The sequence below is a fragment of the Silene latifolia genome, unplaced genomic scaffold, assembly GCF_048544455.1.
Source record: "Silene latifolia isolate original U9 population unplaced genomic scaffold, ASM4854445v1 scaffold_139, whole genome shotgun sequence".
NCBI lineage: Eukaryota > Viridiplantae > Streptophyta > Magnoliopsida > Caryophyllales > Caryophyllaceae > Silene > Silene latifolia.
Genome location: NW_027413134.1, coordinates 827,897 through 846,924, shown reverse-complemented (window position 1 = coordinate 846,924; position 19,028 = coordinate 827,897). Strand labels below are relative to the sequence as shown.

General features: G+C 38.1%; 1 protein-coding gene and 2 long non-coding RNA genes across 3 annotated transcripts; 2 read left to right on the top strand and 1 right to left on the bottom strand.

Annotated features, from left to right (window-relative positions):
* Positions 1-1,831: 1,831 nt before the first annotated feature.
* LOC141637719 (uncharacterized) lies at positions 1,832-2,146 on the bottom strand. The gene has a single exon (XM_074447166.1). It carries the CDS (start codon positions 2,144-2,146, stop codon positions 1,832-1,834), a length of 315 nt encoding a protein of 104 aa, XP_074303267.1.
* Positions 2,147-9,463: 7,317 nt separating this feature from the next.
* Positions 9,464-11,162, top strand: LOC141637721 (uncharacterized). The gene is made up of 3 exons (XR_012541874.1): positions 9,464-9,794; positions 10,409-10,534; positions 11,092-11,162. It is a non-coding gene; the product is annotated as an uncharacterized LOC141637721 (long non-coding RNA).
* A 420-nt stretch (positions 11,163-11,582) lies between these two features.
* On the top strand, positions 11,583-12,293 carry LOC141637720 (uncharacterized). Its single transcript, XR_012541873.1, has 3 exons — positions 11,583-11,671; positions 11,856-11,926; positions 12,047-12,293. It is a non-coding gene; the product is annotated as an uncharacterized LOC141637720 (long non-coding RNA).
* Positions 12,294-19,028: the final 6,735 nt, after the last annotated feature.

Genomic DNA, 19,028 nt, shown 5'->3' with positions numbered 1-19,028 from the left:
TTTGGGGTGTTAGAGTTAAGAGATTCCACAGATTAACACAGAAAGACTCAACTAAAACAAATGTTAGAAAGCTAAACTAACCACAGCCTCAAAGACGGAAAGTTTATACTCTACTAACAGGTACTTAATCAATAACCACAGTCTAAGCACAGGTTATTATCAAGCCCGACTCTAATCTACAGACTAAGCACAAGATTAAGAGGTTTAAATTTGAGAGAAAACTCCGGTTTCATTCATAAATCACCAGTTGCTACAACAATTGAGGTCCTTATATAGACCCTTTTAGGTTACAAACTTGAAAGGAAACTACATCCAAGGGTCAGGATCCCTCCTCACATGCTGGTAAGAGTCCAAGTACAATATTACAACGGTTTAAAAGCTCTTAATTGTAAACTGAATGAAAACAAAAGAGAAATGCAGTGACAAAGATGATGTTGTGGTCCTTTGCCGCATTGCTTGGCTTTTTCATGAATGTAGGCACTTGAGGACGAAATGATTGAGTCCTTGGTATTAAAATTGGCTCTAGGTTGTATCTGGTATATGGGAAGACAAGCCAAAAGTTCTTTGAGTGCTTTTTCCTCATGGTTTAGCCGAAATGGAAAGTTTGCTTTTGTTGTTTGTCATTTGTCAGCTTCTGTCGACTTGGTTTTCTAGGACTTGCATTGTGATTTTCCTTGACCCCTAGGACTTTTCTGAGCCTAGTTTAGTGACCAACCAGCTGGCCATGGTGGCAGCTGGTGGTTGGGCTTGTACTCGTACCTATTAGCCTCTAAACTTAGCCCAGTTTGGTTGCTTCCTGGAATGGGTGTGGTGTTGTTTTGGCCTGCTTGCATTTGTGGGGTGTCCTGGTCAGTGGCTCCTGCTGCAACCTCCCCTGGTTGAACAGGGCTTGTCCTCAAGCCTGGTGACTCCTCCCCCTCAGCATCATCATAATATGGACTTAGGTCACCCACATTAAAAGTGCCATGCACCTCATACTCTCCTGGTAGATCCACTTTGTAGGCATTTGGACCAATCCTCTCAACAATTTCAAAGGGGCCATCAGCTCTTGGCATCAATTTGTTCTTTCTTCTTGATGGAAACCTCTCTTTTCTTAAATGAACCCAGACTAAATCCCCTGGGACAAACTCCTTTCTTTTCTGATGCACCTTGGACTGTTTCATGTATTTCTCATTTGTCTTCTCAATCTCCTTTTTCACAGTTTCATGGAGTTTCAGGAGTTGCTCTGCCATGGCTTTAGCATCATGATTCACCTCATTTCTTGGCACAGAGGATAAGTCTACAGGCATTAGGGGGTTAATCCCATAGACAACCTCAAAAGGACTATGACCAGTAGCAGTTGATGGTGATCTGTTGAAGGCAAATTCTGCTGCTGCTAATTTGATGTCCCAATCCTTTAGACTTTTGTTTACAAGACATCTTAGAATCCTACCCAAGGTTTTGTTGGTGACCTCAGTTTGGCCATCTGTTTGGGGGTGGTGAGAAGTACTGAACAACAGTCTTGTTTTGAGCAGCTTCCATAGAGTTTTCCAGAAGTAACTCATGAACTTTGTATCTCTATCTGAAACAATTGTCTTTGGAACTCCATGAAGCCTCACAATTTCCTTTAGGTATAGCTCAAAGAACACGGGCAAAGATCTTCTGTTTTCTTGCAAGCTATAAAATGGGCCATCTTATCAACTCACAACAACAACCATGATTGAATCCTTTCCTCTCTGTGTTCTTGGCAATGCAACAATAAAATCCATGCTCACATCCTCCCATGGCTTACTTGGTACTGGTAATGGGATATATGGACCAGTTTGGAAGGAACTCTTAGCCATTTGACACATCAACATCTCCTGAGAACATTTTGGACATCCCCCATCATTTTTGGCCAATAGAACTGTTCTTGTAGTATGTCTAGTGTCTTTTGAACACCAAAATGCCCTCCTAAGCCTCCCGAATGGACTTCCCGATTAGGAGGTCCCCGAGGAACCCCTTGGAACACAGAGCTTGTTTCCTTGGAATAGAAACCCATCTTGCAGCAAGTATTTGTTCCCTGGAACCCTATGCCCTTCAAACTGTGTGACCCACTCCTCGAGAAGTCGGGGTCTTCCTTGTACATCTCTTTCATGAACTCAAAACCAAGGACCCCGGTTCCCATAGTTGACATGAAGGAGTGCCTCCTTGATAGTGCATCTGCCACTATATTTTGTTTTCCTTCTTTATACTTGCTGGAAAAGGTGAATGATTGCAAGTACTCCACCCATTTAGCATGCCTGTGACTCAATTTGTGTTGACCATTTATATACTTCAAAGCTTCATGATCAGAATGTAACACAAATGGCTTTGGCTTCAAATAGTGACTCCAATGCATGACCGCCCGATAATTGCATAAAATTCCTTGTCATAGGTAGAATATTTTAACTTAGCTCCATTCAATTTCTCACTCAAGTAAGCTACGGGTTTCGAGCTTGGATTAGACTCGCACCAATGCCTACTCCACTGGCATCACATTCTACTTCAAAGAGTTGATCAAAGTCCTGCAATTTCGAATAGGAGTCTCACACATCAATTTCTTAATCCTCTCAAAGGATCACGAGCACTCTCGTCCAAAGGAATTCTCCTTTCTTCATACACTCAGTAATTGGAGCAACAACTGAACTGAAGTTCTTGATAAATCTCCTTTAAAAGGAGGCCAATCCATGGAACCCCCTCACCTCAGTGATTGTTTTAGGAGTTGGCCATGATTGAATGGCTGCAACTTTGTCCTGATCAACTGTAATCCCCCTCCCAGAGACAATGTACCCTAGGAATGCCACTTCTTCAACCATAAAAGTGCATTTTTCTAGCTTGCCAAATAGTTTTTGTTCCTTGAGGATTTTGAACACAGCTTCAAGGTGTTTCGGTGTTCTTTTTCACCGCTATAAACCAAGATATCATCAAAGTAGACCACTGCAAATTTGCCTAAACATGGCCTTAGCACCTCAGTCATCAGTCTCATAAAGGTGCTTGGTGCATTAGAAAGACCAAATGGCATCACAAGCCATTCATACAGTCCATGCTTAGTTTTGAAGGCGCTTTTCCACTCATCTCCTTCCCTTATCCTGACTTGATGGTACCCTTGCCTGAGATCAATTTTAGAGAATATCATGGCACCACTGAGCTCATCTAACATGTCATCCAACCTAGGTATTGGGAACCAGTACTTGACAGTGATGTTGTTAATGGCTCTGCTTTGTCAAGACACATCCTCCATGTCCCATCTTTCTTTGGAACAAGTAGAGCAGGGACTGCACAAGGACTGAGAGATTCCCTGACAAATCCTTTGCTCATAAGTTCCTCAATTTGGCTTTGCAATTCTTTGGTAGCAGTTGGATCACTTCTATAAGCTGGCCTGTTGGGAAGCACTGAGCCTGGAACAAGGTCTATGTGGTGCTCAATGCCCCTCAATGGTGGCAATCCACTAGGCGCTCTCTTGGAAACACTTCCTTATACCTCGGAATTAATGGCCTAACTTCAAAGAGTATCTCGGGGTTCCCTTCCTTGCTTACTTCTTTGGATAGTAACACCCAGACAGGTTGTTCTTGCTTCATTTCTTTGATCATGGCTGCTTCAGAAAGAAATAGCACACCATTGTTCTCCTCTGGCATACTTGGACCTCCATAGTTTCTCTGGTTGGGTGGTAATGGGGTCAGGGTGACCTTCTTGCCTTCATGCTTGAAACTATAGATGTTATCTTTCCCATGGTGAGTGGTATTCCTGTCATACTCCCATGGCCTTCCCAGGAGTAGGTGGCAGGCATCCATTGGGACAATATCACACAGGACTTCATCTCTATACACCTTCCCAATAGAAAATGGAACCAAGCATTGTTTGTCCACCCTTACTTCTGCTCCCTTGTTCAACCATCTCAACTTGTAAGGGTTTGGGTGCTCTTGAGTTGTCAAGTTGAGTTTGCTAACCATGGCATTTGATGCCACATTTGTACAACTTCCCCATCTATGATTAGGTTACAAACCTCCCCTGGACTGTGCATCCGGTTCGAATATCGGGATCTTTGATCAGCTTCCAGAGGTGAGTGTTGGGAATGCATGACCCTCCACAAGACTAAGTTGTGACCTGATCGGGGGGCCACAACGCATCTTGTTCTGTTCTCCTTCAGTCTCCACTTCCTCCATTATCAGGGTCTCATCTTCCTCATACTGAACCAAACCTTCCCTCTCCCACTGCTCTACTTCCATTGTTGTCAAGGCTCTCTTAGAAGGACAAACCTTCCTAAAATGGCCATACCCTTGGCACTGGAAGCATTTAATTTTCCCATCAGTCACAGGTGTGTTGGTTCTAGGATTCACATGACTCTTCCCCTTGTCTGGTGTTGGTTGGGTTGCAAGTTTTGGAGTTTCTCCAATCCTAACCCCAGAAAAAGGTTTGAAAGTGGATCTGGTAAGGGGTTTGGAAGCAGTGACCTTGGCTTTTCCCATCTTTTCAATCCTCAATGCCAGGTTGACTGCCTCATCAAAGGACCAGACTTGTTGCATTCTAACCCTTATAGCAATTTTAGGATCTAAGCCCTCTACAAACCTAGCAATTTTCTGTTCAAGCTTTTCAGTGATCTCACATTGCAGGGTAAGTTGTTCAAAGCTCCTAAGATAAGACTCAACAGATTGTTGGTCTTGTTTCAGCTGGGTTAATTTGATAAACATATCCTGTGTGTAATCTTTAGCTATAAACTTATCCTTCAATTTCTTTTTAAGTTTTAGCCAAGATTTAATGGGTTCCTTGCCTTGTCTCATTCTCTGGCTTTTCAGGGTTTCATACCAAAGTGAGGCATAACCTTTGAATTTAAGGATAGAAACTTTGAAAGCTTTCCTGTCAGTGTATCCCTTAAATTCAAAGACTCTCTCAACAGTTCTAATCCAGTCTAACAAATCTTCAGGGTTTAAACTACCATGGAAATCAGGAATTTCTACCTTTATATCTTTGTCTCTTTCCATGTAGATGCCCTCTGCCATAGATTCATCAGTATCTGACATGTCTCCTTCATGTTCCTGGTGGTATGGTTGTCCTCTTCCTGCTCCAACAAAGCCTATACCCCTGCCTTTGCCTCTGTAGGGTGGCCTGTTAGGAACTCCTTCTGCAAGAGTGTTGACAATATTCACCAGTTCATTGATTCTTCCTGCTATCTGATCCACCCTGGTTTCAATACCAGTAAATCTCTCTTCACTCATGGGTTATTTTTTGTAGTTTTGTTGTAGTTAGGGTAAAAATGAACTCACTTTCCTTCCCAAGACTAACACAAGATAGAATCGTGTTAAAACCTGGCTCTGATATACCAATTTGCAGTGTAATGTCCAAGGGTTTAGACAAAAACAACAAACAAACCAGCAGAAATAAGACAAGTTCTCAGGAATGCAATAAACTTGTGCTATTTAATAAAATTATGAATTGACCTTCTAAAATCATGAAACTTGGCAGTAAGTTCCTTTAATATAAGAACTAGCTCTGAGTAAATTTCTAGGATTTGTGGAGGACTCAAAGTACCTTAAATACTCAACTGAACTGACTGACAGACACAAATGGACAAAGGATGGCGAGGTAATTCGGGAGTTGATCAAAAGGAGGGAACTTTGGATATAATTATCAACTGTAAAACCCACAGAATTCTCACAGGGAATTAAGCTAACAATTTGGGGTGTTAGAGTTAAGAGATTCCACAGATTAACACAGAAAGACTCAACTAAAACAAACAAAGAAAGCTAAACTAACCACAGTCTCAAAGACGGAAAGTTTATACTCTACTAACAAGTACTTAATCAATAACCACAGTCTAAGCACAGGTTATTATCAAGCCTGACTCTAATCTACAGACTAAGCACAAGATTAAGAGGTTTAAATTTGAGAGAAAACTCCGGTTTCATTCATAAATCACCGTGTCTACAACAATCAATTGAGGTCCTTATATAGACCCTTTTAGGTTACAAACTTGAAAGGAAACTATATCCAAGGGTCGGGATCCCTCCTCACATGCTGGTAAGAGTCCAAGTACAATATTACAACGGTTTAAAAGCTCTTAATTGTAAATCGAATGAAAACAAAAGAGAAATGCAGTGATGAAAGAGTTGTGGTCCTTTCTTTGCATTCTTTGGCTTTTCTCTTGAATGTAGGCACTTGAGGACGAAATGATTGAGTCCTTGGTATTAAAATTGGCTCTAGGTTGTATCTGGTATATGGGAAGACAAGCCAAAAGTTCTTTGAGTGCTTTTTCCTCATGGTTTAGCCAAAAATGGAAAGTTTGCTTTTGTTGTTTGTCATTTTTGTCATTGCTTCTTCCCGACTTGGTTTTCTAGGACTTTCATTGTGATTTTCCCTTGGACCCCTAGGACTTTTCTGAGCCTAGTTTAGTGACCAACCAGCTGGCCATGGTGGCAGCTGGTGGTTGGGCTTGTACTCGTACCTATTAGCCTCTAAACTTAGCCCAGTTTGGTTGCTTCCTGGAATGGGTGTGGTGTTGTTTTGGCCTGCTTGCATTTGTGGGGTGTCCTGGTCAGTGGCTCCTGCTGCAGTTCTTTAGTCCTTGCGACTCGTTGTTTAAACCATTTGTCCTTGTTTATTAGTCCTTGTGACTCGTTGTGTAAACCATTTGTCCTTGTTTTTCTGACTTGTTGTGTGATCCAATTTTCCTTGTTCATTAGTCCTTGTGACTCGTTGTATGAACCATTTGTCCTTGTTCATTAGTTCTTGTTACTCGTTGTGTAAACTATTTGTCCTTGTTCATTAGTCCTTGTGACTCTTTGTGTGAACCATTTGTCCTTGTTCTTCAGTCCTTGTGACTCGTTGTTTAAACAATTTGTCCTTGTTTATTATTCCTTGTGTAAAAAATTTGTCCTTGTTATTGTGACTTGTTGTGTGATCCATTTGTCCTTGTTCATTAGTCCTTGTGACTCGTTGTGTGAACCATTTGTCCTTGTTCATTAGTCCTTGTGACTCGTTGTGTAAACTATTTGTCCTTGTTCATTAGTTCTTGTGACTCAATGTGTGAACTATTTGTCCTTGTTCGTTAGTCCTTGTGACTCGTTGTGTAAACCATTTGTCCTTGTTTATTAGTCCTTGTGAATCGTTCTGTGAACCATTTGTCCTTGTTGATTAGTCCATATGACTCTTGTTTAACCTATTTGACCTTGTTTATTAGTCATTATGACTCGTTGTGTAAACCATTTGTCCTTCTTTTTATGACTTGTTGTGTGAACCATTTTTCCTTATTCATTAGTCCTTGTGACTCGTTGTGTGAACCATTTGTCCTTGTTTATTAGTCGTTGTTACTCGTTGTGTAAACTATTTGTCCTTGTTCATTAGTCCTTGTGACTCGTTGTGTGAACTATTTGTCCTTGTTCTTTAGTCCTTGCGACTCGTTGTTTAAACCATTTGTCCTTGTTTATTAGTCCTTATGACTCGTTGTGTAAACCATTTGTCCTTGTTTTTCTGACTTGTTGTGTGAACTATTTTTCCTTTTTCATTAGTCCTTGTGACTCGTTGTGTGAACCATTTGTCCTTGTTCTTTTTTCCTTGTGACTCATTGTTTAAACACTTTGTCCTTGTTTTTTAGTCCATGTGACTCGTTGTGTAAACCATTTGTCCTTATAATTGTGAGTTGTTGTGTGAACCATTTTTCCTTGTTCATTAGTCCTTGTGACTCGTTGAGTAAACCATTTGCCCTTGTTTATTAGTCCTTGTGACTCGTTGTGTAAACCATTTGTCCTTGTTCATTAGTCCTTGTGAATCGTTCTGTGAACCATTTGTCCTTGTTGATTAGTCCATATGACTCTTGTTTAACCTATTTGACCTTGTTTATTAGTCATTATGACTCGTTGTGTAAACCATTTGTCCTTCTTTTTATGACTTGTTGTGTGAACCATTTTTCCTTATTCATTAGTCCTTGTGACTCGTTGTGTGAACCATTTGTCCTTGTTTATTAGTCGTTGTTACTCGTTGTGTAAACTATTTGTCCTTGTTCATTAGTCCTTGTGACTCGTTGTGTGAACTATTTGTCCTTGTTCTTTAGTCCTTGCGACTCGTTGTTTAAACCATTTGTCCTTGTTTATTAGTCCTTATGACTCGTTGTGTAAACCATTTGTCCTTGTTTTTCTGACTTGTTGTGTGATCCATTTTTCCTTGTTCATTAGTCCTTGTGACTCGTTGTGTGAACCATTTGTCCTTGTTCATTAGTCCTTGTTACTCATTGTATAAACAATTTGTCCTTATTCATTAGTCCTTGTGACTCGTTGTGTGAACTATTTGTCCTTGTTCTTTAGTCCTTGTGACTTGTTGTTTAAACCATTTGCCCTTGTTTATTAGTCCTTGTGACTCGTTGTGTAAACCATTTGTCCTTGTTATTGTGACTTGTGTGTGAACTATTTTTCCTTGTTCATTAGTCCTAATGACTCGTTGTATGAACCATTTGTCCTCGTTCATTAGTCCTTGTGACTCGTTGTGTCTACCATTTGTCCTTGTTCATTAGTCCTTGTGACTCGTTGTGTAAACTATTTGTCCTTGTTCATTAGTCCTTGTGACTCGTTGTGTGAACTATTTGTCCTTGTTCTTTAGTTCTTGTGACTTGTTGTTTAAACCATTTGCCCTTGTTTATTAATACTTGTGACTCATTGTGTTAACCATTTGTCCTTGTTATTTTGACTTGTTGTGTGAACTATTTTTCCTTGTTCATTAGTCCTTGTGACTCTTTGTGTGAACCATTTGTCCTTGTTCTTCAGTCCTTGTGACTCGTTGTTTAAACAATTTGTCCTTGTTTATTATTCCTTGTGTAAAAAATTTGTCCTTGTTATTGTGACTTGTTGTGTGATCCATTTGTCCTTGTTCATTAGTCCTTGTGACTCGTTGTGTGAACCATTTGTCCTTGTTCATTAGTCCTTGTGACTCGTTGTGTAAACTATTTGTCCTTGTTCATTAGTTCTTGTGACTCAATGTGTGAACTATTTGTCCTTGTTCGTTAGTCCTTGCTATTTGTTGTTTAAACCATTTGCCCTTGTTTATTAGTCCTTGTGACTCGTTGTGTAAACCATTTGTCCTTGTTCATTAGTCCTTGTGAATCGTTCTGTGAACCATTTGTCCTTGTTGATTAGTCCATATGACTCTTGTTTAACCTATTTGACCTTGTTTATTAGTCATTATGACTCGTTGTGTAAACCATTTGTCCTTCTTTCACTACTACAAAACTCGTTATGGACATCAGTTAATGGACATCTGATTATTTAGAAAACTGATGTACAAATTATGCACATCAGTTGTTTGCAAAAAACTGATGTGTTTATATTTATATGTACATCAGTTGTGTTAGAAAACATATGTCCATTATTTATGATTTTAATGGACATGAGACGCTAATAAAACCCATATCTATATAATAGTCAGCTTTCATAAAACAGTGATGTCTTTTTAACTTTAACTTTAATATACATCGGACATTATAACACTCGATGTCTCTTTACTTCACATAACCGAGTTTAAAATCCCCCCAACCAGTCTCCCAGCACCTCATTATCATACTCTTAACCCTATCTCTTTCTAATTTCCCCAACTTTTCCATCGTTTTCTCCCTGTCAATTCTAACACTATGGACAACTCGCCACAGCCGCCGTCGACCACCAATTTCGCCTGGTTCATGCCATCGCCGCCATTGGCTGCGGACCATCGTTCTCCAGAGATGACGACCAAACCACCGTCGCTCACCTTCAATTCGATCTCGGCTTTACACCGCAACTTGCCTACCGCCAGTTCCTCCACCAAAGTCAACCACGGTATAATCAAACACTAACTACTTCAATCTTCAATATTTTTGCTTAATTTGATTAGGGTTGCGTTTATTTGAAATTTAAGGTTACCTTTATGATGTTGCTATTGGTATTGGTATAATGGTTTTATGACTATGAAGTTATGATTGTTGTTTGTGTATTCTACAAGTTCTTAAATGAGATTTTTCATCAGAATCGATTATTCGAATCAAGCAATTTGTGAGCTAATTGAAAAATGTATAACTGGTTGTGTGAGTAGTGAGCTTGACTTTACAGTATTCGAAGTTGTTTATTGTGACTGTGGTGATTGGAAGTAACACTCCATAGGTTTAATTATTTCCCTCTGTTTTTAAGATCTAGGGTTTTGTACTCAAGCTGTAATAATTATTATTATCGTTGATTGATTTAGGGTCCTTTCCCGTCAACGATGTCTATGCCTTGCTCTACAGTAATGAGTGGAATGCAGGAATTTGTGTATCCATGAGTATGATACCTCTGCTGTCTACTTGTGCCGCCTTTGTTTTGTTGGTTAGGTTGAGTCTACATTGATGTTTGTGTCTGCCAATTAGCTGGTTGAGTATGTCATTTACGAGTTGCAACTGTTGCTTGTTTTGACGCAGATGCTTTGAATATATTGAAGAAATGATCCACAAGCAGGAATCTCTTGTTAATGTCCGTTGGCTTCTCATCTTATTTATTTCTGTTACAAATTCAGGATTGCCCAAGAAGCAATATGATTATTTGAGGTGGTTTTACACACTCATTTGATTTATGTATGCATTCTTGGTTCACAGTTTGGTTATGCCTCTCCGCTGTTTCTTTTTTCTTTCGCCCCTTTGTTCACGGAATATCATTGATTTCTTATTCGATGTAGGAGATAGCTACTGCATAGCTATGGATTTGAGCATGTGGCAACACTTAATAATTTGGAAAAGGCTGGATTGTTTAGGAAATAGGTCATACTTAATTGTTAATTTGTTGCATTACTTTTTTAAGCTTTAATTGTAATTAGGTAATATAATCCTATAATCACGTGAGAATTCCTTTCAAACCAAAGACACCTAAATCTAGCCGTAGAAGCATACTTCCACATTATCTACTTTTGCTTTGATCTCCTTACTTCTAGAGGTTGTATAACCTTGATTAACAGAATCGTAAATCATGGAGTAGTCTCATTGATGTTCGCTGGTGTCTTTCATATGCACTGATATTGCTTTTTGCGGCGCTTTTTTTCCGTGTTTTATCAACATTTAATGCATTATTATCGATCTGATCAATGCTTTTTATCTATCGGTTTTTACAGTCCCAAAGATATTTCGTATGTCTTCTCAGGATATGCACCACTTAGGATACTTTTTTATTCAAAAAGCCATCGATCGGGATGGTAAGGATATTCTTATTAAGTGCCCTGGAATTAATTTTTTTTTCCTTTTTCTATGACATTTTCTAAGGTGGTATTGGCCACATTTATGGCGCAATGACATTTAAGCATCGCAACGAACTATTGTGAGATGAAATTTCAAACCGAAATTGAATACTACGGTGAAGGGCATTCGGCTCATAAAAAGTCTTTGACTTCTTGTATTAGCCCTTATTTAAATCTTATACAATTGTGTTATTTGTGCCTTCTTCAAAGGATTATGTGTGACGTAAAGTTACTTGTTCCAAGTTTAAGGTAATAGATGCTAATATAGATTGGATAAAGATACATCATTTGGCTTCTTGTATTAGTTTTCTCCAAGGTTTGGACTATGTTTGTTGTTCTACTTGCTGAAACTTATGATGGATATACATTTGACTCTTCGTAGGCTTGAGTATGGTCGTGTCTCTACCCAGATTGTTTTCAATTGAACAATTCTTTTATTGTTCAAGCTTTTGAAAAGGTTAGTATATTTTGGTCGAAATCATTTTCAATAGATATTTGAAGTATTATTCCAACATCTTTTCTCAATAGAGATGGTGTTACCTATTGATCCATTCGGATCCCCTACCTTATCGCTTACAATGGCATATTTAATTCCTCTTGTTTTTACTGCTGGGAAAATGCATTTGTTTATGAACTTTCAGGAAAAACCCTTGTCAGTATGGCAGAAGTTGAAGCGGCCATACAGGAAATGTTCCAAGCTCCTCACATTCAGGTGAGTGTATTGCTAGTAGTTGTGATACTTAAAATACAGTAATGTATGTGTCTCGTTAGTTATATAGAATCTTCTATGTTGATATTTTGTTTTCTCGTTAACTTTGTTGTGTTGAACCAGATTCTCTTGGTAATATGCCCAATGGGAGATGAGCAAATCTGAGGCTGCCAAGTAGTCTCGTCTCTTCGGCCTTTTTTTTTTAAAACAATTAGTCAGTTTACATATCGGTTTATATTTTTGTATAGGTTAGTCGTCTAAGTAAATTTGACACATCATGTAGATGAAATTTTTTTGTAATTAGCTTTGGATAACCGATTGATTGTATACAGATATTTTTTGTTGATTATGGAATCATTTTGCATTGTCATCATGTGTACGACTAATATGGGCAACATCGTAATATTTTTTTTTATAAAAAATAATAATTATAGACATCGGATTTTTGCAAAAAACTGATGTCCATTGATCAAATAGACATCAGGTTTCCTAAAAATCCGATGTCCATTGATCAAATAGACATCGGTTTTCCTAAAAATCCGATGTCCATTGATCAAATAGACATCGGTTTTCCTAAACATCTGATGTGCAAATTTTAATGGACATCGGTTTAAAATCCGATGTCCATTAATCCACAATGGACATGACCAAACTCTACATCGGTTGTGTATCCGATGTCCATATAGCGAAAAGTCCGATGTCAATCACAAGTTTTGTAGTAGTGTTTTTATGACTGTTGTGTGAACCATTTTTCCTTATTCATTAGTCCTTGTGACTCGTTGTGTGAACCATTTGTCCTTGTTTATTAGTCGTTGTTACTCGTTGTGTAAACTATTTGTCCTTGTTCATTAGTCCTTGTGACTCGTTGTGTGAACTATTTGTCCTTGTTCTTTAGTCCTTGCGACTCGTTGTTTAAACCATTTGTCCTTGTTTATTAGTCCTTATGACTCGTTGTGTAAACCATTTGTCCTTGTTTTTCTGACTTGTTGTGTGATCCATTTTTCCTTGTTCATTAGTCCTTGTGACTCGTTGTGTGAACCATTTGTCCTTGTTCATTAGTCCTTGTTACTCATTGTATAAACAATTTGTCCTTATTCATTAGTCCTTGTGACTCGTTGTGTGAACTATTTGTCCTTGTTCTTTAGTCCTTGTGACTTGTTGTTTAAACCATTTGCCCTTGTTTATTAGTCCTTGTGACTCGTTGTGTAAACCATTTGTCCTTGTTATTGTGACTTGTGTGTGAACTATTTTTCCTTGTTCATTAGTCCTAATGACTCGTTGTATGAACCATTTGTCCTCGTTCATTAGTCCTTGTGACTCGTTGTGTCTACCATTTGTCCTTGTTCATTAGTCCTTGTGACTCGTTGTGTAAACTATTTGTCCTTGTTCATTAGTCCTTGTGACTCGTTGTGTGAACTATTTGTCCTTGTTCTTTAGTTCTTGTGACTTGTTGTTTAAACCATTTGCCCTTGTTTATTAATACTTGTGACTCATTGTGTTAACCATTTGTCCTTGTTATTTTGACTTGTTGTGTGAACTATTTTTCCTTGTTCATTAGTCCTTGTGACTCGTTGTGTGAACCATTTGTCCTTGTTCTTTATTCCTTGTGACTCGTTGTTTAAACACTTTGTCCTTGTTTTTTAGTCCATGTGACTCGTTGTGTAAACCATTTCTCCTTATAATTGTGACTTGTTGTGTGAACCATTTTTCCTTGTTCATTAGTCCTTGTGACTCGTTGAGTAAACCATTTGTCCTTGTTCATTAGTCCTTGTGACTCGTTGTGTAAACTATTTGTCCTTGTTCATTAGTCCTTGTGACTCAATGTGTGAACTATTTGTCCTTGTTCTTTAGTCCTTGTGACTTGTTGTTTAAACCATTTGCCCTTTTTTATTAGTCCTTGTGACTCGTTGTGTAAACCATTTGTCCTTGTTATTGTGACTTGTTGTGTGAACTATTTTTCCTTGTTCATTAGTCCTTGTGACTCGTTGTGTGAACCATTTGTCCTTGTTCTTTAGTCCTTGTGACTCGTTGTTTAAACACTTTGTCCTTGTTTTTTAATCCTTGTAACTCGTTGTGTAAACCATTTGTCCTTGTTATTGTGACATGTTGTGTGAACCATTTGTCCTTGTTCATTAGTCCTTTTGACTCGTTGTTTAAACAATTTGTAACAAGGACTCATTGTGTTAATCATTTGTCCTTGTGACTCGTTGTGTGAAACATTTGTCCTTGTACATTAGTCCTTGTAACTCGTTGTGTAAACTATTTGTCCTTGTTCATTAGTCCTTGTGAATCGTTATGTGAACCATTTGTCCTTGTGGATCAGTCCTTATGACTCTAGTTTAACCTATTTGACCTTGTTTATTAGTCATTATGACTCGTTGTGTAAACCATTTGTCCTTGTTTTTATGACTTGTTGTGTGAACCATTTTTCCTTATTCATTAGTCCTTGTGACTCGTTGTGTGAACCATTTGTCCTTGTTTAGTAGTCGTTGTTACTCGTTGTGTAAACTATTTGTCCTTGTTCATTAGTCCTTGTGACTCGTTGTGTGAACTATTTGTCCTTGTTCTTTAGTCCTTGCGACTCGTTGTTTAAACCATTTGTCCTTGTTTATTAGTCCTTGTGACTCGTTGTGTAAACCATTTGTCCTTGTTTTTCTGACTTGTTGTGTGATCCAATTTTCCTTGTTCATTAGTCCTTGTGACTCGTTGTATGAACCATTTGTCCTTGTTCATTAGTTCTTGTTACTCGTTGTGTAAACTATTTGTCCTTGTTCATTAGTCCTTGTGACTCGTTGTGTGAACCATTTGTCCTTGTTCTTCAGTCCTTGTGACTCGTTGTTTAAACAATTTGTCCTTGTTTATTATTCCTTGTGTAAAAAATTTGTCCTTGTTATTGTGACTTGTTGTGTGATCCATTTGTCCTTGTTCATTAGTCCTTGTGACTCGTTGTGTGAACCATTTGTCCTTGTTCATTAGTTCTTGTGACTCGTTGTGTAAACTATTTGTCCTTGTTCATTAGTTCTTGTGACTCAATGTGTGAACTATTTGTCCTTGTTCGTTAGTCCTTGCTACTTGTTGTTTAAACCATTTGCCCTTGTTTATTAGTCATTATGACTCGTTGTGTGAACCATTTGTCCTTGTTCATTAGTCCTTGTTACTCATTGTATAAACAATTTGTCCTTATTCATTAGTCCTTGTGACTCGTTGTGTGAACTATTTGTCCTTGTTCTTTAGTCCTTGTGACTTGTTGTTTAAACCATTTGCCCTTGTTTATTAGTCCTTGTGACTCGTTGTGTAAACCATTTGTCCTTGTTATTGTGACTTGTGTGTGAACTATTTTTCCTTGTTCATTAGTCCTAATGACTCGTTGTATGAACCATTTGTCCTCGTTCATTAGTCCTTGTGACTCATTGTGTCTACCATTTGTCCTTGTTCATTAGTCCTTGTGACTCGTTGTGTAAACTATTTGTCCTTGTTCATTAGTCCTTGTGACTCGTTGTGTGAACTATTTGTCCTTGTTCTTTAGTTCTTGTGACTTGTTGTTTAAACCATTTGCCCTTGTTTATTAATACTTGTGACTCATTGTGTTAACCATTTGTCCTTGTTATTTTGACTTGTTGTGTGAACTATTTTTCCTTGTTCATTAGTCCTTATGACTCGTTGTGTGAACCATTTGTCCTTGTTCTTTATTCCTTGTGACTCGTTGTTTAAACACTTTGTCCTTGTTTTTTAGTCCATGTGACTCGTTGTGTAAACCATTTGTCCTTATAATTGTGACTTGTTGTGTGAACCATTTTTCCTTGTTCATTAGTCCTTGTGACTCGTTGAGTAAACCATTTGTCCTTGTTCATTAGTCCTTGTGACTCGTTGTGTAAACTATTTGTCCTTGTTCATTAGTCCTTGTGACTCAATGTGTGAACTATTTGTCCTTGTTCTTTAGTCCTTGTGACTTGTTGTTTAAACCATTTGCCCTTGTTTATTAGTCCTTGTGACTCGTTGTGTAAACCATTTGTCCTTGTTATTGTGACTTGTTGTGTGAACTATTTTTCCTTGTTCATTAGTCCTTGTGACTCGTTGTGTGAACCATTTGTCCTTGTTCTTTAGTCCTTGTGACTCGTTGTTTAACCACTTTGTCCTTGTTTTTTAGTCCTTGTAACTCGTTGTGTAAACCATTTGTCCTTGTTATTGTGACATGTTGTGTGAACCATTTGTCCTTGTTCATTAGTCCTTGTGACTCGTTGTTTAAACAATTTGTAACAAGGACTCATTGTGTTAATCATTTGTCCTTGTGACTCGTTGTGTGAACCATTTGTCCTTGTACATTAGTCCTTGTAACTCGTTGTGTAAACTATTTGTCCTTGTTCATTAGTCCTTGTGAATCGTTGTGTGAACCATTTGTCCTTGTTGATTAGTCCTTATGACTCTAGTTTAACCTATTTGACCTTGTTTATTAGTCATTATGACTCGTTGTGTAAACCATTTGTCCTTGTTTTTATGACTTGTTGTGTAAACCATTTTTCCTTATTCATTAGTCCTTGTGACTCGTTGTGTGAACCATTTGTCCTTGTTTAGTAGTCGTTGTTACTCGTTGTGTAAACTATTTGTCCTTGTTTATTAGTCCTTGTGACTCGTTGTGTGAACCATTTGTCCTTGTTCTTTAGTCCTTGCGACTCGTTGTTTAAACCATTTGTCCTTGTTTATTAGTCCTTGTGACTCGTTGTGTAAACCATTTGTCCTTGTTTTTCTGACTTGTTGTGTGATCCAATTTTCCTTGTTCATTAGTCCTTGTGACTCGTTGTATGAACCATTTGTCCTTGTTCATTAGTTCTTGTTACTCGTTGTGTAAACTATTTGTCCTTGTTCATTAGTCCTTGTGACTCGTTGTGTGAACCATTTGTCCTTGTTCTTCAGTCCTTGTGACTCGTTGTTTAAACAATTTGTCCTTGTTTATTATTCCTTGTGTAAAAAATTTGTCCTTGTTATTGTGACTTGTTGTGTGATCCATTTGTCCTTGTTCATTAGTCCTTGTGGCTCGTTGTGTGAACCATTTGTCCTTGTTCATTAGTCCTTGTGACTCGTTGTGTAAACTATTTGTCCTTGTTCATTAGTTCTTGTGACTCAATGTGTGAACTATTTGTCCTTGTTCGTTAGTCCTTGCTACTTGTTGTTTAAACCATTTGCCCTTGTTTATTAGTCCTTGTGACTCGTTGTGTAAACCATTTGTCCTTGTTCATTAGTCCTTGTGAATCGTTCTGTGAACCATTTGTCCTTGTTGATTAGTCCTTATGACTCTTGTTTAACCTATTTGACCTTGTTTATTAGTCATTATGACTCGTTGTGTAAACCATTTGTCCTTGTTTTTATGACTTGTTGTGTAAACCATTTTTCCTTATTCATTAGTCCTTGTGACTCGTTGTGTGAACCATTTGTCCTTGTTTAGTAGTCGTTGTTACTCGTTGTGTAAACTATTTGTCCTTGTTTATTAGTCCTTGTGACTCGTTGTGTGAACCATTTGTCCTTGTTCTTTAGTCCTTGCGACTCGTTGTTTAAACCATTTGTCCTTGTTTATTAGTCCTTGTGACTCGTTGTGTAAACCATTTGTCCTTGTTTTTCTGACTTGTTGTGTGATCCAATTTTCCTTGTTCATTAGTCCTTGTGACTCGTTGTATGAACCATTTGTCCTTGTTCATTAGTTCTTGTTACTCGTTGTGTAAACTATTTGTCCTTGTTCATTAGTCCTTGTGACTCGTTGTGTGAACCATTTGTCCTTGTTCTTCAGTCCTTGTGACTCGTTGTTTAAACAATTTGTCCTTGTTTATTATTCCTTGTGTAAAAAATTTGTCCTTGTTATTGTGACTTGTTGTGTGATCCATTTGTCCTTGTTCATTAGTCCTTGTGGCTCGTTGTGTGAACCATTTGTCCTTGTTCATTAGTCCTTGTGACTCGTTGTGTAAACTATTTGTCCTTGTTCATTAGTTCTTGTGACTCAATGTGTGAACTATTTGTCCTTGTTCGTTAGTCCTTGCTACTTGTTGTTTAAACCATTTGCCCTTGTTTATTAGTCCTTGTGACTCGTTGTGTAAACCATTTGTCCTTGTTCATTAGTCCTTGTGAATCGTTCTGTGAACCATTTGTCCTTGTTGATTAGTCCTTATGACTCTTGTTTAACCTATTTGACCTTGTTTATTAGTCATTATGACTCGTTGTGCAAACCATTTGTCCTTCTTTTTATGACTTGTTGTGTGAACCATTTTTCCTTATTCATTAGTCCTTGTGACTCGTTGTGTGAACCATTTGTCCTTGTTTATTAGTCGTTGTTACTCGTTGTGTGAACTATTTGTCCTTGTTCATTAGTCCTTGTGACTCGTTGTGTGAACTATTTGTCCTTGTTCTTTAGTCCTTGCGACTCGTTGTTTAAACCATTTGTCCTTGTTTATTAGTCCTTGTGACTCGTTGTGTAAACCATTTGTCCTTGTTTTTCTGACTTGTTGTGTGATCCATTTTTCCTTGTTCATTAGTCCTTGTGACTCGTTGTGTGAACCATTTGTCCTTGTTCATTAGTCCTTGTTACTCATTGTATAAACAATTTGTCCTTATTCATTAGTCCTTGTGACTCGTTGTGTGAACTATTTGTCCTTGTTCTTTAGTCCTTGTGACTTGTTGTTTAAACCATTTGCCCTTGTTTATTAGTCCTTGTGACTCGTTGTGTAAACCATTTGTCCTTGTTATTGTGACTTGTGTGTGAACTGTTTTTCCTTGTTCATTAGTCCTAATGACTCGTTGTATGAACCATTTGTCCTCGTTCATTTGTCCTTGTGACTCGTTGTGTCTACCATTTGTCCTTGTTCATTAGTCCTTGTGCCTCGTTGTGTAAACTATTTGTCCTTCTTCATTAGTCCTAGTGACTCGTTGTGTGAACTATTTGTCCTTGTTCTTTAGTTCTTGTGACTTGTTGTTTAAACCATTTGCCCTTGTTTATTAGTACTTGTGACTCATTGTGTTAACCATTTGTCCTTGTTATTTTGACTTGTTGTGTGAACTATTTTTCCTTGTTCATTAGTCCTTGTGACTCGTTGTGTGAACCATTTGTCCTTGTTCTTTATTC

Excerpts from the sequence above, each read along its gene's own strand:
- LOC141637719 (XM_074447166.1), bottom strand. The coding sequence starts at position 2,146 with ATGGGAACCGGGGTCCTTGGTTTTGAGTTCATGAAAGAGATGTACAAG.